Source organism: Rhagoletis pomonella, unplaced genomic scaffold (genome assembly GCF_013731165.1).
Source record: "Rhagoletis pomonella isolate Grant_MI unplaced genomic scaffold, Rhpom_1.0 Rhpom_scaffold_00011, whole genome shotgun sequence".
In the NCBI taxonomy this organism is placed as follows: Eukaryota; Metazoa; Arthropoda; class Insecta; order Diptera; family Tephritidae; genus Rhagoletis; species Rhagoletis pomonella.
The window spans coordinates 24,178,917-24,202,544 of record NW_023458565.1 but is presented as its reverse complement, the minus strand read 5'-3'; the positions used below and the strand labels follow the sequence as shown (position 1 = coordinate 24,202,544).

The 23,628-nt window shown below is 34.6% G+C and overlaps 3 protein-coding genes across 5 annotated transcripts; 2 read left to right on the top strand and 1 right to left on the bottom strand.

The window, feature by feature from the left end:
* The first annotated feature begins 6,650 nt into the window (after positions 1 to 6,650).
* Positions 6,651 to 11,966, top strand: LOC118746883 (cytochrome b5). Its single transcript, XM_036480847.1, has 3 exons — positions 6,651 to 7,331; positions 10,389 to 10,520; positions 11,637 to 11,966. Exons 1-3 carry the CDS (start codon positions 7,218 to 7,220, stop codon positions 11,754 to 11,756), a joined length of 366 nt encoding a protein of 121 aa, XP_036336740.1. The 5' UTR covers positions 6,651 to 7,217; the 3' UTR covers positions 11,757 to 11,966.
* Positions 11,967 to 11,976: 10 nt separating this feature from the next.
* On the bottom strand, positions 11,977 to 18,649 carry LOC118746882 (ATPase family AAA domain-containing protein 5). Of its 2 annotated transcripts, XM_036480846.1 has the most exons (6): positions 18,510 to 18,555; positions 18,330 to 18,401; positions 17,318 to 18,274; positions 15,504 to 17,235; positions 14,126 to 15,408; positions 11,977 to 12,632 (listed from the first exon to the last, which is right to left on the bottom strand). In XM_036480846.1, the coding sequence occupies exons 3-6, from the start codon at positions 18,220 to 18,222 to the stop codon at positions 12,362 to 12,364; spliced, it is 4,191 nt and encodes a 1,396-aa protein (XP_036336739.1). In that variant the 5' UTR covers positions 18,223 to 18,274; positions 18,330 to 18,401; positions 18,510 to 18,555; the 3' UTR covers positions 11,977 to 12,361. The 2 variants fall into 2 exon arrangements, with proteins under 2 accessions (XP_036336739.1, XP_036336738.1); XM_036480845.1 differs by having other exon boundaries at positions 18,330 to 18,649.
* A 1,173-nt stretch (positions 18,650 to 19,822) lies between these two features.
* Positions 19,823 to 23,628, top strand: LOC118746881 (DIS3-like exonuclease 2; the record flags this gene model as incomplete). 2 transcript variants are annotated; one of them, XM_036480844.1, is given in 5 exon segments in its annotated part: positions 19,823 to 19,968; positions 20,054 to 21,498; positions 21,568 to 22,999; positions 23,072 to 23,191; positions 23,321 to 23,628. In XM_036480844.1, coding segments are annotated over 4 exon segments (3,286 nt in total), but the record flags the coding sequence as incomplete, so codon positions are not given.

Genomic DNA, 23,628 nt, shown 5'->3' with positions numbered 1-23,628 from the left:
GATAATTTAGAAATTTTGATTGAAGTACGAGTATTATGCGAAAATTGGCAAAAAAAAAACACTTATGTATACCGAATTTCCACAGGGCATTGAAATGACAAAGATTTTAACAACAAAGTCGGTCATAACTGAAATCGTTAATCATAATTTAGGTGTGTGCGAGTTGACCTAAATTTTAGTGCCTAAATAAATTGGAACTCCACTGGAAATTTCCAAAACTGCCCCCCAATTTAGATAAACAGCTGAACAAACTGTACGATGCGTGTCAATCTGGCACTGCCTGAATTGCTTGTTCTGAAAGTTTGAATTCAATTGCTGTTGATAAAATATAATGGAATTTTGGTAATGTGGTAGCTTTGGGATTATTCATTAATATTGTAACTTTATTGCTAACTTTTCCAACTCACTGTATTACTCCCACTTTCCAGTGATAAAGGATTTTTCTTTATTTAGGTAGCAATTTAATCGTACTCGCACACAGCCTCAATAGTCTTTAAATCTTTTGCCACATAACACTTTTTAAATGGTGTAATTTTTTTTTATCATTTCTTGCCATTACAATGACTAGTGGAAATTTAGCTTTAATTGCAGTTTCAGAAAATTAAATAAACATATTTTTTGTACTAATAATCACTACAACAACAGACTACTTTTTCATTGAGTAGTAAGACATTTTCTGTAATCATCGCCATATAAAATGGTATGTAAGTTTATTTACATGCAAATGTACATAAATTCGTGAGCGTACAAGCAATTTACGAAATTTGGTAAAAAAAAAAAACAAATTAAGGTTACTTGGAAAGGACTACTGCGCCACATGTGAATTGAATATTGGTTGAGTGGCACTCTAAAAGTTAATTGTAATTTTGTAAATATAATACTTATGTAGCTATAAAAAATAATTCATTATTAACTAATTACATAATTATATAGTATGTAAAAAATATTATTAAATAAATTGAAATGATATTAATGGAAAAACTAAATAATTTTGAGGTTTTATTTAATGCCTACCACTACACTACATATGTAAATCGTATAACGAGTGCAGTCACTTGATACTTAGAATAGGGGTATTCTCCAAATCTTGCAAAGCCATTGCACGTAGCACGGATTGCATGGATTGCATAACTTGCAAACACACAACAACAAAATACATTTGAAACAACATTTGCTTCGCTGCAAAATATGCAACGTCGAAACCCATGTATATATTTTGCAAAATAGCATAGCAAGATAAATGCGACCCCTCTGCTAGTTGTTTTGTTGTTGGAATTGGTACATATTTTTCTCATTCCTCTCATCTCGCTCACTTCATTTTTTTTGTTGTCTCTTGTTCTTGTATTTGATACATAATTTCGATGCTTGCATCCCATGCATGCTATCACTTTGTGATGGGGTGCTCTCGTACTCTTCGAAATTTGGAATAGTATTTTTGCATTTCGTGCAATCCGTGCATCGTGCAAGACTTCGAGAATACCCCTAATATGTAGCCCTTAAAAAGCAAAAAAAAAATAAAACGAATAGAAATAAAGGCGGTTTTAAAATGTTTATGGGCTGTGAGGTCGCTGGGGACTGATCACTGTGTCCAACAACGCTGCCAGATGTTGCCACCTATTTTGAATAGCATATTTATTTAATTTTATGGTTAAAAAAAAGGTAAAATATTACTATTCATGGGTACCAAGCGAAAATTCTTAAACAATGCTTTCCCTATATGCAAAATGTCATCTCTTAGGATAATAGTGTAAGGTTGCCACTTATATTCGATTCTACACAATTTATCTAAAACATCGCAATATGGATATGTAATGAAAGGTATTGTTAAGAACTTTGGTCAGAAAATATTTTCCAGCAGGGTTGCCACTTTTCCATGTAATACAAATTTTTATTTTGTTAATTTCAATCCACCTTTTTTTTTGTATACACAGTATATATACGCTCAAGATATGTAACATTCATTCCAGCTTATTTCATAATAGGGTTGCCACATAAATTTTAGAGTAAGGAATTTAATTAATAGATATCGAAATCCTATTTTTTTGTTTGTTTCCAAAATATCTTGAATATCTTGAAACCTTTAAAAAGTATATGCACTCCAGGCAAAGCTCGGCCAACCTGGTACGACAAGATATACATACGTTTTAGCAGACTTTTCTCAGCTTCTTGGGCAGGAATTTAATTGTGTGTCCTAATACGCGAAGTCTCTTTGTTGCCAGGAGGTTATTTGTATTATTTTATTTTCGTTCACCACTAGATCAATCTCATTTGGCTTGCTGTTGTTTTTTTTTTGCAAATTCACCAAAGTGTTCGTGGAGAATGGTGCTAGAGTAATAGTCTTTCGATTGGAAAACTGTGGTTCTCTTCAGAAGACTTCTAATATTGATATCCAATCGTTTATTTAGCCATTTTTTAATATCAAAAATTTTTTATTGGTCCCCCATTGCATTTCCTGGGGGTTTTGGAGGAGCTATAAAATATAGTTGCCATGAAAAAATTGTTAAAAAAAACAATTGAGTATTGCTACTGCGAGTCTCCTGAAGATAAGCAAAGTTTTCCGATCGAAAAATATTGATTTTCCAGAATTCTACACTATTTAAACGAAAAGTTGTTTTTTCCACATATAAAATACATGGAAAACTTTGAGCGTTTTAAGCACTCCCTAATTTTTTTTTCCAAATAAAAAAAATAGGGGTATACTTTCTTTCGGTATAGAACAATCCTAGGGGGTGGCGGCATTAAAAATCCAACCTTATTTTTTCACATACATTTATTGACCACTTTAATGTGCATACATATAAAATCAAGCAGGAAAAAAGTAGATTAACTATAATGCTTTGTTTTTTTTTTTTTAATTTCTGCCTTATGGCTCCTTGACAAGTTATCATGCCACTGACTTTAAAATAAATACAATGCTTACTTTTGTCTTAATATATAAACCGGCAAAGGCAAACAGCAGGTGATGGTCAGGTAAAAATTTACATACATACATACGTACGTACATATAAAATTCTAAACAGCGAATACTCAGTCAGTCGAGGAATTCAACACGAATGGTCACGTAATTTTTATCAGAATTTCACTAATTTTGATGTAGTTAATCACACATTTTTAACAATCAACAGAGTCATACAAACATGCCATACCATAAATACGTACATACTCAAATTAACTTTATGAATAGCGCCGCGTCTACTGTCGTAAAAACTAATAGGCCGAAAAACCGCTAAAAAATATTTTTCGATTTTATTGAGGTACAATACGTAAAAACCCAAAATTTATTTGATAATAATCACTTTACATGAATTATTATCAGAAAAAAGGTGAACTTTAAGGTATGAAGTTTATTGTGCTTATGCTTAAATATATTAGTCATTTACATACTTACATATGTAACATAAAATAACCGAAAGTTTGCTTTTGCTGAGTATGTATAAATAAATGATTATATGTATGCATGCATGTTTTCTGTCGTCGTATCGAAGGTATGGGATCTCATCAGAGACTTTGTTTTTCTTTTTATTGGAAAGGAGTTATCGCGAACGCGAGGTTTTTCATTTTCCCACTTTAGCTCGCCAATGCCAAACGGGCATTTCGTCACTAACCCGAGGATACGTGGATACATATCGAGCCCTAAACCGCCAAAATAACGTAAGCGACATTTTTTTCAAAATTTTTTTTGATGCAGAAATGCATCTAGATGCTCTAGGAATATTTCTGCATCAAAAAGAAAATTTTGTAAAAAATGTCGCTTACGTTATTTTGGCGGTTAGGGCTCGATATAAATATCCAGAGGTCATGGATTTCAACAGGTCGCTCCCTCTGATGAATGAAAATGATATATGTAGTTTTGTTTTGTTTGCTAAAAATTATATAGTTTTGTCTACTTAAACTTTTTTAAATTTACAAATATCAGTTCATCAAAAAAACATGTCAGATTTTAAGAAAACTGTATTACTGTTCTATGTAGCCACCTTTAGCGCGGATAATAGCAACGTGTCTGTCCGGGAATGCTTCACAGAATACACGAATGTGGTCTACTGGTATTTTGTATTGAACAGGACGTAAAGGTACACAAGGGCACGCAAAAAATGCGGTAGAAATCTTTGGACGTTTCAATAAGGCTCGCACCAACGCATAAAGTTTGCAAAATTGACGTTTTTTAGAGAACAAAAATTCCCAGCTTCATTTCTTCGCAACAATGGCCACCATATTCACCGAACTTAAGCCCAATGGATTTTTCCATATGGTTCATTCTCAAGGCCAAAGTATCAGCTAAAAGATTGCCTTGAAGATTGCTCTTTGCCCAGATCACATTCGTGCATTCGGTGAAGCATTCCCGGACAGACTCTGAACTGATATTTGTAAATTAAAAAAAAATAAAAATAGACAACAAACACGATATACAGTAACTCAAACAAATGACCATGTGTTGATTTTCTTCAAATATTCGTAATGTTTTCGAGATAAATTTTGTTTTGTTATTTTTAAATGAAAATATCGTTTAAGCTTTAACCAAAACCGTGTAAAAAATTCTGAATAAAAAGTTGAAATTTTGATGAAAATTTGTTGAATTTTCCTAAATTTTGTATAAAGTTTGAAACTGTGATTTACACGGTTTTGGTTAAAGTTTAGGCGTTATTTTTTATACAAAAACAACACAAAAATTTAGCCGGAAAAATATTACCAATATTAAAAAAAAAAACAAAAACAACACGTGGTCATTTGTTTGAGTCACTGTAGTTATTTTTAATGTGCTTACTTTTCAATAGGGTTGGAAAATAATCATTATTTTTTTATTTTATTTTAACCAAATAAATCAATGAGTTGTAATCGTCGTAAAACAATTTTAACTATAGGTACTCACGTAATTGTGTGCGTACGTCCTACTGTAATTTACAATGATTTTAATTTTTCGAGTTTATTCAATAAATATTAAAAAAATAATAATTAATATTTGAGTTTTATTTTTTCGGTCAAAAAAATTATTATTTTACGATTTTTATTTTTTCGTTCAAAGATAATAATTATTATGGAGTTTTATTTTTTCACTTAAGAATAATGATCATCTGTATAACTCAAAATCTATACCAGCATGATTTCCGACGTATCCTTTTCAGAGGATTCAAGTCGCAAAATTTTCAGGTAAAAATTTCAGTAGATTGCGTTTTTATTTTTGGGTGGAAAAATAAAACTCATAAAATAATTTTTATCTTTGAGCGAAAAAGTAAAAATCATAAAATAATGATTAAATGCTAATTTAAATTATTTTACTCAAAATTATTACCGTCCCTGCTTTTCAATTAATTAATATCATTTAAACAAATACCTATCAAAAGCGAATATAACTAAAACGAATATGCAACGTTTCAAATCGTTTATACAAACGCAAATGCAAATTTACTTTAGGTTTAAAGCAACCTGTCTGGTACGTTTATATGTGTATAAGTGCAACGTTTATTTTTTTCAGACAGATATCAGTGCAAATAAAATTGTGCATTGTTCAAACGTTTGTCCATATACATACATATGTATGAATGTACGTATACTTTTCATTTATATACCACTCATGATGCATAACCCAGTAAACGTTAATAAATCAATTAGGGTATTCATAAAGTGTGCTATTTTTCGTATTAGTGCTATCTGGTATTGTCATAACTAGGGCTTCGGAGCAAAGGTTTTTTTCCATGCTCCACTCCGGTAATTTATTTTGCTCCGAGCTACGCTCCCGCTCCAAATAAAATACTTTAACGAACTTCAAAAAAATGAGGCGGCTGTCGATTCGTCGGAATATTGTTTTTTTTTTATTGAGTTTTGTACCACGATTTGTTTGTTAGGAAAAATGGGGAAAAAAAACAACAAAATCTATGCGGCACATACACCCCGCAGCCAACGAGAGCACATCAGCATTTTTACCAGGTTTGACTATTTTTCTTTTGACTTTTTAAAGCTTATTATTTTTATATAAAAGTATAGCTCTTTATCTAACAAATACCGTATAAATCTAAATTTCAGACTTTGTACAAAAATTATAAAAATTCCATAAACTTTTCACCCCAATTCCATGCATTTTAGTTTTAATTTAGCTTATTAAATTCTAGTATAATAAGTAATTTTTTATATGGAAAAGAGTGCATAACATCGTCAGCAAAAAAATTATCAAAAATCCACGCGATTTTTTAGCAACTTATAACTTGCACTTTGCAAACATTTTTCTAGAAATTAAAATTAATTAGAAAAATAGTAAACACTAAAAAATTCAAAAGAAAAGTAGTCAAAACTGGTAAAAAATGTTGATGTGCTATCTTTTGTCGCGGGGTGTACTTATGCTTTAAGCTGCAAGCAGAAAAACTACCCGAAAATTGAACGCATAAACACATTTTTTTATTTTTTTTTTTGATGGAACCTTCCGCAAAAAAAATCTAAAAAATCAACGGAAATTTTTAGGCACTTGAAACTTGCACATTATAACACTAAAATTGAATTGGCTATAAAACTGTATACTCAAAAAAATTTTAGCACTACCGAGAAAAATGTTCGAACATTTGGATACAAATTTTTTGAATTTTTTTTTAGTTTTCTATCAAGTTTTAAACTTGGGTTTATATGGGTTTTTGTTAGAGAATTTCTTAAAAATAAATAAATAAACATAAGTGGGCAAACAATATCACTTTGAAATTGGGGTACTATTAATATGACCGATACTGTATGCATTTATAAAACAGGAAGAAGTTAAAAGGGCACAAATGCTGTCACACGTCACCCCGCAATCAAAGACAATCAAAATAAATACATACATACATACGTATGTATGTACCTACATACATGCATTACAGTACAACAATAAATTAAATATTTGCTCACGAGTGTACAAGTTGCAAAAAAAAAAACACGCAGATAACACAAGAACACACCCACAACTAAGTGAACATCTAACATGTATTTTGTGATCATTAAAGGCTTCATTATCGCATTGATATGCATATTGCTTCAATAGTTGATTGGCCAAGCGCGCAACTTCAGCGGATGAATGTACATAAAAGACTTGGCATTGAAACGAGGAGTAAAACAGTTGGTGTGGGAATACGATCGCGTCAAGACGGTGTGGCCGGTGGTTCAAGGAAGTGTGGTTGATTTTGTAAAAGAATAAAACAAACAAAAAAAAAAACGACAAATACGTTACAACTGTTGGTGCAGATCGAAACGGATCGAATATGTCACAAGAGTACAGTATTTCTGAGATTGCACAAAATAATGGACGCGACGGCAAACCAGTGTGGATTATTTTTAAAGATGGCGTTTACGATGTCACGAAATTCCTGAATGATGTACGTACAAAAAAAAAAAAAAAATATTAGTTCAATAATTTGTTGTAAACGTGAAAAGAGAAAAAAATGTTTAGGATGTTTAGTAGCAGCTCAATGATTCGAAAACTATACATACAGTGCTATTGTGTTTCTAATGCCAGTGGAATTAACTTATCTAATACTAAGTTTTGTTGACAAACTTGATAAAAGTTAGTTTTTAAAGAATCGCGTAAAGACTTTTACTGCGCTGTGTTTTGGAATTAATTTCCGGCATCCCCAGTTAAATTTAGTTTTGCAAACTAATCGGTTGTAGTATGAATGTCAAACAGAAGACGTTGAAGAAAGTTTTGTTTTCACAGTTTGGGTTGCCACCTGTTTAGAAGAGTTAAAATCAATTCAATTAACAATTTAAACAAAGTATGACAATATGGTTCACACAAATCAATTTTGAGAAGGCTTAAATTCGACACAATTTTTGAATAGAGTTGCCACCTTTTTAGTAGTCAAATTTCATTAAATTTAAGTGGCTTAAGAAAGCTTTGTTGCGCAAGTATTGCATTGCATGTACATGCGTACGAAGAGAGTTGCCACCTGTTCAAAAAGTTTAACTAAATTTAGTTAATAAGTAAAGTATACCGATGTCAAACGAAAGGGGTTAAAAATTAAAAATAGCACTAAAGATGGCATAAAGCCGAAACCGGTTTGCCTGTAAACTAAATTTGACAAGCGATGACGGAAAACGTTAAACAATATATCATAAAGGCTCAGTAATTTGTAGAGAACATGTTTTTGAAGAGGGTTGCCACCTATTTGAAAAGGAATTAATACTTTAACTAAAATATTTTAATCGCTCTAAAATATCTTGAAATCAGCTTTTTCAAAACTTGATTATTTTTCTGCTTAAGCTAAATAAACTATAGCAATACGACAAAAGGTAATGAGCACTACTTCGCTTCATTATTCTTTCGGCTTTGGTAGACAATCAACCTGGCGTCACTTAGCATCCGCTGTGACAGCAAAAATCTCTATTTATTTTCTGTTACATTTGAAAGCATAACGTCAGTCATTTTAATCACAAAACCTTTTGCTGAAAAGATAAATACGTCCATAAATTGGTTTTCGTGGTATTTATTAATTTATGGCTGCGCTTAATAAAACGTCTGCTATCGAAATACGCTTTGGACATGAGCAGCTGTACTTAACAGTTAAATTTTTTAATGGCGTTTTCGTTTCCACAAAAAATGTTGCCTTCTCATCGCCCTCTTCTTAGTGTTTGTGCGTAGATGGCAAAGAGAAGGTTGCATTTATCGGTAGAAACGAAATCGGCATAATACGTACATATGTATGTACATATTTATGTAGTTGTTTCGTAACTTAAAAAAAAAAAAATCAGACTACCAAAACAAATAAATTATTTTAATCAGGGACCGTAAGAGTTGTGATCTTTATAATAAAATCTATAACTTAACCGTTAAAGTTGGTTGTCTTATTCTACCATCAAATTTAACCGTTATTTTGTGATTTTTTCGATCGTTATTTTTTATCGCTATTTTTGATTTTGCTTTTTTTCAATAATATTATAACTGTTATTCTCAGATTTATCTTTATCATTTAAAACTTTTGAACTTTAAAACAAACCTATTTACATACATACTAAAATGCAAAAATCATTTGTCAAACAAAAAAAAAACTACCTACGTGCGCTGTCCCTTTTACCCAATGATCACGATTGTCATTGCAAAAAAAAAGAAAAAAACTAATCCCTTGACTAACAAAACAGCTCTTAGTTAGCTCAGCTTATTAGTCGGAGAAATCGACGAGGCACTTCATGTGTTTTATTAAGCATTAAAGTATTTGTTACCCAAAATTATACTTGAATACGAGTATCAATTGAGTGAACCACTTTGACATATTTTCAAATATATCCAAGTCAAGTATGGCGACAATTTCGAGATAGGCAGTCATTATACCATAAATACTATGTAGCTAGATAATCATCAAACAAGTGAGAACTTTAAGTTTAAGTGACTCAGTACACAGAAATTCGATAGACGAGCGGCCTTATTTTAACGTTTCAAAACAAGTTCATTAACTCAGATATATGTATGTTATACATGTATACATACTATATTAGTGTGCCTCAAAGAGTTGCGGGGTTTCCACTGAAATTATAAAATTTATATTTTAAGACAAAAATCTCCTTTTAAGCTTAAAAACTTCTATCATTTGAGGTGATTTCTTTTGATTATTTGTAAATATATTTTTTTTTTATAAAAAAACTCGGTGAAAGTCTTCAAATATAATGGGTCTAATCATTGAACTCGTGTCGATCGGAAATCATTAAATTTTCCTATTATTTTCTATACAAAAATTTCAAATTTTTCGATCGACACGAGTTCAATGATTAGACCCAATAAATTTTATCATTCCGATGGAAAAACAGTACCGTTGTTTATTTTTTTTTGTATGGAGAGTGACGCGTCCTCATGTTCAAGTTCGTCGATCCAAAGAATCGACCGATTGAAACTGAAATTATTTAAGAAATTACAGTGCATTGGATCCAGTGAATTATTTGACGATCGATCTACTTTTCTATCTCTAGCACTGTAGAAAATTTTGAGTATACAACTTTTGAACCCAGGTCCTGCTGAACGGAAATTATTAAAAATCGATGCAATTTTTTAGCCGCTCAAAACTTGCATTTATTTTACTAGAATTTTATAAGCTTGTCAACTGCATACCCAAAAAATTTCTAAAAATTCTGGTTAAAAACCTCGAAATTTAGATTAAAATTTGTGTCCTGAGCAAAATTTGAAAGTGTGATTTATATAGTTTTTGTTAAATCATTAACCATATTTTTATATAAAAAAAAATATAACATTTTAGCTTGAAAAACATTGTAAATATTAAAAACGAAACACCATTCAACCATTTTTGACCGCCACTGTACATTTATACGTACCTCTACAACATTTCTCTTAGCAATAAATTTTATTTAATTAAGAAAAATAAAAGAAAATTTATTGCATTTTAATAAATATTTATATTAATCGATACATTTTTTTTTTATTTCTTTAGCATCCTGGCGGTGAAGCTTCACTACTCGAATATGCTGGTAAGGATGCTACAAAAGCCTTCAATGAAGTGGGTCATTCAACTGACGCCGTAAAGGAAATGAAATCATATAAGATTGGTGTTCTTAGAACGGAGGTAAGACAAATAACATTTAAATGTACATACATCTTACATACACATGTATAAATCTGCACACACAATGTATGTATGTATGTATAAGTACATACATCTGATTTGCGGAAATTCCCCTAAGATATGTATGTACATAGGTGAATCTTTGCTCAACTCGGTCACGGACATAGTAGGTAATTAAAGTTTGTTTGCAATACTGTTGCAAAGTGATAGCGACATTTATCAAGATGAATTTGAAAGAATAACTTTTTTGTTTTTAAAAGTTTGCTTATTACACACAAAAACTTTAAACTTCAATACGATTTTTTTAATTTTTTTTTTAATTTTTATTAAAGTGACATCTTAACCTACCAATATGGTAAAATAAAATTTGAAATATTGAATAAGTACCCAACGTTTTAGTGTTTTACAGAAAAAACTTTCGCTCTCGACTTATGCTGTTCTTTCAAATAACTGCGGATATAGCACGTGCATATGTATACATACATATGCATATAAACGTATAGACAATATAAAAGTTGCGTCAAATTATGTTATCTAACAGCTATATATGTTTTGTAATACAGTGAAATCTCTTAAAGAAGAACCTGAAAAACTGAGCAACACCCTGTCATATAGAAAAATTGCTGAAGTAGATTGTATTTAATTGTTTTAAGTAAGAAAGAAATAATATAATAATATAAATTGACTTATCCAAAATGATGCAAACAGAAGGATAATAATTGTCATGTTAAAAATTATATCGTCGGCACACAAATTATTACAATTTTATTGTATCTAGTACATAAGTATGTACGTATCTTTAAAAATGATATTCTGAAAAATTAATACTATGTATTTAAATAATACTAGAACACCTTCCTAAAAAAATATCAATTGTGGTACTTAGCCCAAAATAAGCGTTCTTAACGAATTTTGCGAAAATAGACAAAAATTAGTTTAAACTGAACGGAATCGACTGTAATTAGCATACTAAAACCCAATGCACACTACCTAGTTGAAAGATAAAACTTGGAACATCAAAACTAAACGATAGCTAATATAAGATTACCAAAAAAAAAAACAACATTTAAAAAAAAGATCTATTTTGACTGTTAACATTTAATTTCTTCTTTTCAGAACACACAAATAATTAACAGCCAGCCCGCGCCTGCATCCAGTGATTTGAGTGCGAAACAGCCGTCAGAAAATTACTCTACACCAAAAAAGAAACCAGCTAAGTTTTGCTTTTGCTGTTAAGCAAAAAAAAAACGCAACAATTTGCCTGTCTGTGATGCCACTGAAAATCGCTGAGGTTTAAAAATAATTTATTTGTACGTTGGCATATGTATGTATGTACATATACATATGTATATGCAGCAAAAGTCAACATATTTATGTACATACATAAATAGCGCTTAATCATTTTCATCTCCATAATTGTAATTCTATGTCCATCTTCATGTAGATTAAAAATATTTATACTAAACACGCAAATCTTATGTGTATTTTAAATGTTATTTATTTACTTCTCTTACATTTTATAATGTGGTTTGAATTCGATCTTATATACATAACAGTAAAGTTTAATTTACGTTACAAAATATAAAATTAAATAATTATAGATAAGTGTAATATGCCAATAAATGCATTTTTTAAATACACTCTTTTAAAGATTTTTTACTATACTTCTTTTCTCCCTTAAAATTGTACATATTTTTCCCTTATAGCTTTTTCGTTAATTTGCGCTCATATTGCAAAAGATAAAACCCAGCAACTGTTTCCTAAATAACGCTGTTAGTAAGTAAAACAAATTCAGCTCAGTTGACATTGGAACGTTATGGACTATACATATATCTTCAGTCTCATGCTTCAGCCGATTTTTCCTCCACGGCATCTGGTGTGTTAATTTGCAATATGGAACAGGCATTATCGAACGGCTCCGTTGAAAAACTGGAAACATTGGCTGCACTATGCCGCAGGTAATGATAGAAACGAGTTGAGCGTCGCTCCTGCATGGCGCGTTGTTTCTCGCTGCGACAGATCGCACGCAACGCTGGTTCAACATCTAAAGCTCGTGTACGCTGACTGCGCGAACCAAATACGCTGCTGTTTATGTAGTCGCAAAGCGAAAGCCTTAATAAAAAATAGAGATATAATTTTCATATATTGTACATCTCTAAGTATCTGCGATATTACGTTTATAATTTTACCTTCACTCTAATCTTAAGTAAATCTCTTTTTTTACATTAAATGTTATTTTAGTGCATTTTTTCATTACACATGTACTAAAAATTTTTGCGAAATTTTCCCAGACAGCAAAAATAATCAGAAAAACGAGCCGAAAAGGGGAAGAAAGTGGATGAAGTGCGGATTTTTGTCCATTTACCGATTCCATTTTCGGATACTTTGACGATCCGGTTTCCACTAAAGTGTGCGGCAGAAACGTATGTACAGTCAAGTACCGAAAATTGTTTGTGAAACAGATTCTTTATTTACCTTCCTTTTATTAGCTCGGGATGTAACTATGTAATATTGATGCGCCTAAAAGATGCAGCGATTTCTATTCTCAAGTTAGATACTTGAGCACAGTACGAATGGCAATTATAATAGGGAGGTTCTAGTTTGTTAAACTATAATTTTTTCTGAAATTTTCTGATTGAATTTTTCGTTCAATACGCTTTCCTTCTGCACTTTACAGATACTTTTTCATGGTTAAAAAAAAAATATATATAATTTAATAAAGGAAGCGAATTCGAACTCGGCACCTTCTGGAAGTTAACAAATAGCGGTACGCTCCCCTCCACGCTTAGCCACTGCCGACTACCCATGCATGTATTCAAATGTTCAGCTTGAACAAATAAAATATAATTATTGCTTTCAAATAACATCATCTTTTTTGACCGTTTTCCGGATACGAAAATGAATCATAACTGTAGTCGTTTTGTATTCGTTTCCGGATACGGAAAATTGTACTAGACAGTACTGTCGGCAAAATTTACGTTTCTCTGCAGGCTGGGTCATAGCAAAAAAAAACAAAAAATCGACAAACTTAAACTCTTTAAGAATACAAAAAGTATACTAACACGTGCATATGTATGAAATCGACCGCGTCACGGACCAAGGTTAATTTGCAAAAAAAAAAGGGGAGCTACAGGCAGGTTCTGCAATTCACTTTCGAGTGAATTTCAATCAAACTCGCTTTGAATTCAAATTGGCAGGGGTTGAAATTCACTCGAAATTGAATTGCAGAACCTGCCCGATAGTCGTTGAGCCGTGCAATAGATTTTATAAGGAGATAAACTCTATGTACGGTATTGTCTGAGTATAGAGCCCAGTATTTTCAAGCCGCAGTACAACTGGGAGCACCCATTAATTTATATATCTGCATTAATTTAAAACTTTAAGTCATTACATGAAAATTTTATATTATGAAAGCATTTCAGAGTTAGAAATTTGCTCCCTAGATATATTATTATAAAAATAATTTCATGTTCTTTCTTAATTGAAATTCATAGGCATGTGAGTAATTGCAAAAAAAAAAAAATATTATAATTTTCAAAACAATTTTTCCCACTTTGCTATAAAAACATTAATATACTTTTAAATGTAATATCAGATCCACTTACCGTTCTGTACGCGTATTGAAGAGATTGTACGGGCATGCCTTCGCTTCCAAATTCACGCTTATCGCCTCCTCCACTATCCCGTGAGCAATGTGCTCCGACAGATGTGGCATCAACCGATCGACACCCATATCAGCACCCCCACCCGTTATACCATTCCTATAAATAGCTCCTCCACTGCCCTCGGACATGTCAGCATTATGGGTACCCAACAATGCAGCAATCGAAATGTTTTCATAAAAGTCACACATCACATCCAGTGGTGACTTAGTGTCTTGCGGGCGATTAACTTCAATTTCAGTTACCGAACTGTTAATGCAAGTTTTCTTCGGCGTACGTGTTCTACGTTTAGTTGCACTAAATTTTTCACTGCCAATCTTCTTAGCGCCTTTTTCACTGTTCTCAATTACACACTCTGGTTGCATGTGTAATCGTTGCGAGCACTGAAACACTTCGGTTAAGTTGACGCGTAACAAGCTGAGATCAACTGGAAATGGTATGCGCCACTGCTCATTTTGGTTGCAAGTGAAATACTCGAACAACGAACGGTGTATGTATACATTCTTAGTAGAACTGTTTTTCTTATCGCTTCTTCCGAGTTGCTCATCCGGCTCCTGAGGTTGCTGCGAATTCTCTTCATCTGATAAACGACATTTTGTTGGCGATGCAAAGAAACCCGATTCGCGTCTTATGCCTTCAACCTTTTGCGGTGTGCGATGTTGCGATTCATTTTTAACATTTGCCGCTACTGCTGTTTGTCTACGATCGCCACCGCTCTGTATGAAAAACTGCAACTCTAGCAAAGTGCGTCGCAAATCTTTACGATTGAATAAATATAGAGACACTAAATCATCCAGATTGATGGGACAGTTTTCAATCAGCGATAAAACGGCCATAAATCGTGATATGTTAAGCGCATTTGGTGGCGTGAAACATATTGTATTTTGATTCATTAGACGTTGTAAATGCAGGCAATTGGGATTCGTAGCCATTACAATGACAGGTCTCTTGGAGCTTGCTGCCAAAGTATAGATGGCATCCGTAAACCCGCTGTCAAGCTGATCAAAAACCACATCCGCATCTTCGATTAGTATCAAACATTTTCGCGTGTTTTGAGTGATGTCTGCATTGCAGCCACCGTTACTGTCAGCATCCAATTGGCTCTGAGAGTTTTGCTTTTTTAGTTTCTGGCCGTTCAGGGACATTCGTAGTAAATTTTTCTGCGCTTTGCTGGAACTTTGTGTGGGTGTCGAGTCTTTGCGAATTTGATGCGACTGTGTTGCTTCCTAGGAATTAGTTAAGGACAATATATATAAGTTAAAATTTTGAGAGTACTTTAATTTTTTGTTTTAATCATTTGTACTTTTTGCATGAGTCTTACCTGCAATTCTTGTATTAAACGCTTTCCCGTACGCTTCATACCAGCATTTATTTCCAGCACATTGAAATTCATATCATTTGCCAGCGCGTAAACCGCATTCGTTTTGCCACTTGACACCGGCCCTAGCAACACCACAGCATTGCTCGTCGCATTGCTTATGCTCGACGTCGAGTCATTAGACTCATCGAAAGAATCATCCATTGTTTGTGAATTGCGTGCACTCCCCACATTACCATTGACCCATGTAGCTAGAAAATCACGCAACTGTGTGACCGGCACTAGATTCACAAGCACTTGTTCAACTAGCATTGGTTTATACTTTTCTGTGAACAAAAGCTCTCCATTGGGTGCTGTTGCTGGTGGCTTTATATCATCTTGCTCAGCGGTAGAACTTACAGCTTCTGTATCACGTCTACGCTGCGATCGACGCGTTACAACCAACGATTCACTCACTTGTTCCATATCTTGTGCTGAATCCAAAGCACTAAAAAAGCGATATTTTTCGCGCATTTGATTGTAACACTTAAAGGTGGGAAAGCGATCGAATTCCGACTTCCAAAATTTTATTATAGCTCGTTTATTCTCAACTGTTGGCAATAGGGTACACATTGGCGGTGTCGTTTTCTTAAGGCTAAGGTCAGTTTTCTTTGCTGCTTTAATTTTTCTGGTACTTCCTGTATTGCTGCTAGATCTCCGTCTACGTCCCTTGCCATTTATTATCAGCGATAAATCCATAGCAGATCTGTCAAAGTTATCGTCATCATTGGGCTTCAATTTGAAATTGAAATCGCGTTTAACAAGTAAAAATTCCGTGTCCTCAATAGTTAATTGTTGCACATGACAAACACGTGGGAAATAATCCAGCTCTTCTTCATAAGTTTGTTCATATTGTTTTTGTTTCTCCATTTCCAAACGCATTTTTTCCGGTACACCTGACATTAGAAAATCTTGTCGCGCTTTCATTGCAATTGGATCTGGGCTGGGTTTCGGTACTGCGCGAACAAAAAGTGGCGCTAACTTCTTTGGCAATTTCTCTGTTGAGGCCGACATATCGCTATCATCTAAATCTATTATTACTTCTTCCCTGCTAGAGATTTCACCCTGTTTAGCCTTTGTGATACCTTTTTTCGTTGAATTTGGATTTAATTTGGTCGGACTTTTTTCTAAATCATAGTCATAGCGCGCTTTACCAGCGCAAGAACGCTTTGGTCTTCCGCAGGGTGTGTTTTCAACCGGTTCCGGAACAACTTGTTCTACGGGTTGGAGTTTCTCTTCTGTTAGAGGTGTAGCAGGCGTAGTTGCCGCTTCAGTGGGTAGTACAGAACTGCTTTCAGTAGAACGTCGTGAACGCGAATTTCGAGTTTCTAATTTGGATAGATTCTTACTTTTTGCTATGGTCTCTTTTAAATTTTTTGCAGCTACATCTGATGGCGATTCTTTCCGTGGGAAATAACCCAAAATACTATCCCGTTTTTTAGCGGGGGAATTAAGTTTAGATAAAAATTCTTCAGTCTCTGCGTCTGGTTCTACGACCGCTTCATTATCCGTAGATTCGACGGACAAAAGTCGTTTTGTTATTCGCTTCTTGCGTTTAGTTTTTTCGATACTTTGGTTTGCTAATTTTTCAGAGTTATTTGTTTTTTTGACCTTCCTTCTCCGATCATTTGATGCTCGACTGGTAGGAGTATTATCTTGTATTGGTGATGCTCCTTGCACGAGCATTTGTTTAAGCCTTAAATACAAGTTAAATTTTAAAATTACTGTGGACTGTTCTATTGTTCTTAATTTGGGTGAATATATTTGACATATCTTACCGCTTTGCACGATTCTCCAGTTCATGTTCAACGTACGCAGCTCGTGTTTCTTCTTCTAATTTGCGCTTTGCGCCACCCTTTTTGTTAGCCCACTCTTGCAGCATTAATTTGCGTTTTGTGTTGATTGCCGATTCTTGACTGTTGTTTGGTGAGGTTTCTTTTCCAGGCGTATTGGATCCGATCGTTTTATTTCTAGCATTCATCATAACCTCAAAAGCATTCATGGTTTTTGGTTGTTTTGCCGAGGACGAAGTTCCGGCAGTATCCATTTTCGTCACAGTCGCATCATCTGCACCTAGCTGATTTTTATTAGGGGTTCGTTGGAAATGCCGTAGAATATCCCCATCGGGCGAAGGAGTTTTTAGAGGACTTTTGTTATCTAGATGCTTGCTTTTTCGGCGACTATTAGAGGAAGCTTTCTGTCCGTTTTCCTGAACAGATTTTTCTTGGAGTGGTTTAGTTTTCGAACGCTTTCCAATAGATTTTTCGCCATTTTCCGCATTTCCTGAATGTCCACTAGTCTTTTCAATTAACTTTTCATTACCAATCTCTTTGTCCTCTGTTCCATCAGTTTTTTCTAATTCCGCGGTAGCAATAGCGACTGCTGCTGCTTCCATTTCGGCCAGTTTTCTCTGCTCTCGTTTCCTTTTATGCTTCTGTCTGTGTTTCTTCTTCACAGAGTTTAAAACTTCTTCCATATTCTGAAGTATAAGCTTGGAATCTGGACGAGGCGCTTTGACGATATATTTGCAAACTGCTTCAGCATCACCATCTTGTACTGGAGCAATGTTAGCTTCTGGATTCTGACCCCCGAATCTGAATGGTGATTCGTAATTGGTTTCAACAGCAATTTTAAGATCTCGTTCCTCACTTGCAAAGTTTGGATTTAAATCTGTCATGCTCATACGCTATTTGTAAAAAAAGCTAAGCAAAGCATGGATTTTCTCAAGCGTTTGCCTTAAAAATATGGTAAGTACATAATTAAAAAAGCACTAAGCAAAATTTTGCGTACCTTTATGTGACTACAAGCAATTAAAATATGCTGACCGAAGAAAATCGCGCATGCATCGGCGTTTACTACAAACTAGAAAGAAATCAAAAAGAACGTGGTTGCTCATAAGCATCCACTTTGCAGGCAGTGGGAATTTTGTGTTTCGCGGTTTCAGAGCTATGTGGCAAATATATTTATTACCTTTGTTATAAAAAAAATATAAGCGAAAACTAAATTAACTCAAAAAGTTATAAAAAAATTACATTACTGCTGTGAATCCGTTGGCAGCTTATGTCAAATGGTAGAAATTGGCGCGAAAGGTACAATAAAATAGCACTGAACATCCGCAATGTTGAAAAGGCTGCACTATTCAAGAGGTTGTCAGACGTTGCAACGAAATATATTGCGAAAAGGCTGTCAAATTGTGAAATTTCCTGGGAAAAGAACTATATTTTGCTTTTCACATGTAACTACTAAGAACCGCCTATTTCAGTTCCTTCAATCATTAGCTTTGTTTCTTAGCAGATATTTATCACAAATTATCACTAATTTCTGCTGGAAAGCGTTTCTTAACCCAAAAAACTAGCAGAAACTAGCGGCCCTATTTCGTTCTTACACTATTCTTTTTTTTGGCTCTCCTGCTAATTTCTGCTAGTAAAATTTTTACTAGTTTGCATTTAAGTGACAAAAAAAAAACAACTCGAATCAGCTGTTTCTCAAATTCTGGGCACGAAATGCGGTTTTTTGCGTTCCCGTACTTTTGCATTATGTTCCTTTTTTGAGAGCAAACTTTTCGCTTATTCTCTAATTACCGGATCCGGTCCGGATTATTAGGGAAAGAACTTGGTGACATACCATGTTCTTTCCCGGTAATTAGAGAATAAGCGAAAAGTTTGGAACATAATCCAGAAGAACGGGCAAAGAACGTAAATCTATTGGTTTACCTTCTTTGGTACGGGAACGCAAAATACCATATTTCGTGCCCCGAATTTGAGAAACAGCTGATTCGCGATGTTTTTGTTTTTGTCACTTAAATGCAAACTCTTGTAAATTAAATTTTTGTTTCACAAATTTGATTTTAAGCATATAACGATTGAAAATACATTCACTATTCGTTAAAAGCACCAGGTAAATGCAGGCAACGTGTAAACACAAAACAGCTGATATGCACTTTATCCATTTTTACCCGGAGAAATAGTCTGGGCTCTTTCCGGCAGGAAAAAGAAGACACTTACGATCCAATACGTTCCAATATTCGCTCTCTATTACCCATTTACGTTATGGCTTTCAATTTGGATGATTTTTGACAAGCAATGAATGTGAGGAAATTGAAAGGCAAATCTGATTGTGTGTCGTTAGCATTATTAAATACATGTTGGTAAGCACAAATATGCGCTCAAAAATTGCTTTAATTTTTTTTTCATTTTGCTTCGTCTTCATATTCAGAACTTGTGAAGTTGGATCACATGAACCGTTGGATCATGTATCGAACTGTACCCTAAATTTTTAATAAACAGTTGGATACACAGACCGTTTGGGTGGTGTATTGCGCCAATTAGCATAACGGCTGTCATTTCACAATTTTCTGCAAAACATCAAAATATAAGAGAAGGACAACAAAAAGAAGCAGGACTGTCCAATTGGCAAAAACTTTTAAGACGTGTGTAAATTTAATTCGAGTCGACTTGTTTCTTTCATTAATTTAAAACAATTAAATTCGGTAACTTTTATCAAAAAATTTCAAGTGTATTTCAGCAGGCTATAATGGAGACGGATTTAGGTGATGAAATGCAAATGCATGAGGAGCAAAAAGAAAATATAACTGACAAAGAGAAAGCTGAACATGAAGGCGCAAGCAGCATCAAAAAAGAGGATATTGAAAACAAAAATAAATCATTTTTGGATATGGTTCCCTCGCAGGCCAATCCTTTGGTTTCAACCTTAAAACCGGAAGATCGCAATATAGAAGAACCATTGGCGGTACCGGATGGTGTGTCAGAAAATATCGATTTACCTTCTACAAGTGGTTGTGATTTGGCAAAAATAAAAATTCAGGATTCTGCTGAAAAATCTGCTGCTCATAAAAATTTTACCAAAAAAATTGCCACGCTTCAAGAAAAATCAAAAAATGTACGGGCTAAATTAGGATTGCATCGGCGTGAATTACAGCAGCAGTGTGCTCTTGTTTCGCAATCGCCCCAAGTTTGTCACATCAATGACAGGTTGGCAGCAAAAGCAATGACTGCTTTGCGTGCCAACACATCTCGTGGCACTGATAATTCGCAAACACCTAGCACAGCTACGCAGTCTGCATTTGAAGTTAATGCAAATGCAAACAGTTCAACTGTACAACATCAGCGTCCTTCACGACGAGATCTGCAGGAACAATTGGAAGGTTTGCAAGAGCTACTTAATCAACTGACTCATAAAAATCCTCAGCTGAAAGAGTGCGTCCAAGAATTAGCGCAAGGTAATCCCAAACTACGCCAACTTGATCTCTTTGCAGCGGTTGGGCCAGAAAAAGCCATTAGGGCATCTGAACCTGTACCAAGCGTTTCCCGATCTGAGAGTAACGCAAAACAAAGGCGAGAATCAGAATTATCTAATGCCAGCACGACAACATCACAAAAGGATACAGCTACCAATACAAATGACAACAGCAATGGTGCACAGAAAAGCAGTCGAAAACGCGCACGTAACCGTAAAAATAAGACCATCAAACCCAGTAAAAGCCAGGCAAGTGAACAGGAAGCATTGTGTAAATACATAAATAGCATTGTGAGCCAATATTTAGGCGTAGAGAAAAAACAAAAGGCCGATGAACTGGAATTTAAAGGCACCTTCGATGATTTGGAGGCGCATGCACAGAAATTAGTGCAGGAGGGTATTGGACGCATTGTGGAAGAAGAAATAAGAATTAACCGCAAGAATAATAGGCAATCATTTATTGTCATGTCAGCCGATCGGGAAGGTGTTGAACGTGATGGCATTATATTACTGCCTGTGGGAAGGCGTTATGCTTTTGAGGGTGATTTAGTGCGTGCTTTTGTAATGAATGCTGGCATGGCAGCGACCTCAACCACATCACAACATGCAAAGGATGCCCATGAAACATCAACTAAGGAGGATAAAAAGGACGATGTCGGATCATCTGCAATAACGGGTGGCAAAGAGAATTCATTTTGCCTAGGTAATTTTATTTGAAACAAAATAATAAATATAGTTTGTCAAACCCCTTCTAATACAATTTAATTTGTAGGTGATGACGAGGATCCTTTTGAAGACACCGAATCGCCGGATTCCGATGTCGATGTTGATCAGAATGATTTAGATACATCTGCCGTTGTAGTGCCGGATAATTGCCCAAAATCCTTCGTTATATCTATTGTAAAACAAACGCAGTTGCGAGAAGTTGTGGGCGCTATATCCTTCAAGAATTCCATGAAGCTAAATAACGAAACAAACTATTACAAACTAAAACCGTACGACATGCGCGTTCCAATGGTTTACATTCCAGTAGACGCATGTGCTTCACACATCACATCCGAAAATAAGGCTGATATCTGTGGATTACTTTATTTGGTGCGAATTCTTGAAACCGACATTAATGGCCATTGCATTGGCGAACTAGTACAGCCGGTGGGAAAAGTGGGTAATATGGAGTCAGAACTGAAAGCAATACTTCTGCATAATGGTCTAAAGGATATAAAACCTTTTGACCAACGTTTTAATGATCTATATGCACAACCCGATCAGCCTATAAGTGCATCGGACTTGCGTGGTCGAGAAGATTGGCGAAGGAAATGTGTTTTTACTATTGATCCGCTGACAGCGCGTGATCTTGATGATGCCGTTTCAATGGAGCGTTTGGGCGATGATTTATATGAAATAGGTGTCCATATCTCTGATGTAGCTCATTACTTGGAGGAAGATAGCGAACTGGATAATATCGTTAAGCAACGCGCTACCTCCATATACTTAGTAAACGAAGTTATTCATATGCTGCCGCAAACATTATGTTTTAAATGCTCTCTACTGCCGGGCGAGGATAAATTTGCTTTCTCCGTTTTCTGGCGCATGAATACGCGTGGGGAAATTTTGGGACAACCACGATTCACGCGTACAGTCGTTAATTCGTGCGTACAATTAGCCTATGAGCATGCACAAAAGGTCATTGAAAATCCGGATGAAGAATTTGGTATCGATGATTTTCCGACTATTTGCAACGGATTCAGTGTAGCCGATATTTGTGCAAGAATAAAAATTTTAAATACAATAGCAGAACATATGCGCCAGAAGCGCTTCGATGGTGGTGCACTATCAATTAACAATCCAAAGCTGCGTTTCAATTTAGACCCAAAAACCGGAGAGCCGCTAAGCTATGAAGTGGATAGCCGTTTCGAAGCAAATTTTTTAATTGAAGAATTTATGTTGCTGGCAAATCAATCGGTTGCGCGGTTCATTTTTGATCGATTTCCAAATTTATCTATATTGCGCAATCATGCGCCACCACTTTCGAAATCTATGAAAAATTTGCGCGAGAAATTGGCCAATTTGGGCATGGAATTGGATTGCTCTAGTTCCAAAACAGTCTATGAAAGCATGCAAAAATTGTGTCGTCAAGCTAAGGATCCCCAAGCAATGGATGCTTGTTTGAGCACGTTGCTTACAAAGCCAATGGCACGAGCCAAGTAAGCACGGACTATTCTCGAAAAGTTTTACCATACATTTTGTAACTTTCACTTTTGCTCTTTTTTAATTAGGTATTTTTGCAGTGAAGGCAAATCGGAGGAGGCAGATTTATGGCATTACGCTCTTTCTATACCGATATATACACACTTTACTAGTCCAATACGTCGCTACCCTGATATTCTTGTGCACAGGTATATATGTATATATGAGTAGTAAAAGCGACGTAAACAACGTTATATAAAAAAAATTATTTAAAATGTAATTGGTTATCAGATTGCATAAGTACTCATATGGTATTTTTTTGTATATCACATTTTTAGAGTACTCGCCGCTGCATTAGACTACTGCCCACCGCCCAAACGCACCACAGACGAACTGCACATGCTTGCCAAAATTTGCAATGACCAAAAATATAATGCTAAAAATGCTGGAGATGAATCAATTAATCTCTTCTTTAAACGTTATATCAAAGAAAAGCAATCAATTACATTGCGTGCTGTGGTTACCGAAATCTTTCAGCATCTATTGAATGTGGTCACTATTGAAACTGGACACTCGATAAGTATTAATTTTAAAATGCAAAAAGTATTGGTTGACACATCAAATGCACCTGCATATGTACTCATTG

Bases quoted from the DNA above. Each gene is read 5' to 3' on its own strand.
- LOC118746883 (XM_036480847.1), top strand. From the start codon at position 7,218: ATGTCACAAGAGTACAGTATTTCTGAGATTGCACAAAATAATGGACGC. The intron at 7,332-10,388 runs GTACGTACAAAA...TTATTTCTTTAG, and splicing joins TCACGAAATTCCTGAATGAT to CATCCTGGCGGTGAAGCTTC. The intron at 10,521-11,636 runs GTAAGACAAATA...TCTTCTTTTCAG, and splicing joins TTGGTGTTCTTAGAACGGAG to AACACACAAATAATTAACAG.
- LOC118746882 (XM_036480845.1), bottom strand. From the start codon at position 18,222: ATGAGCATGACAGATTTAAATCCAAACTTTGCAAGTGAGGAACGAGAT. The intron at 15,409-15,503 runs GTAAGACTCATG...ACTAATTCCTAG, and splicing joins GTTTAATACAAGAATTGCAG to GAAGCAACACAGTCGCATCA. The intron at 12,633-14,125 runs GTAAGTGGATCT...TTTTTTATTAAG, and splicing joins TTCAATACGCGTACAGAACG to GCTTTCGCTTTGCGACTACA.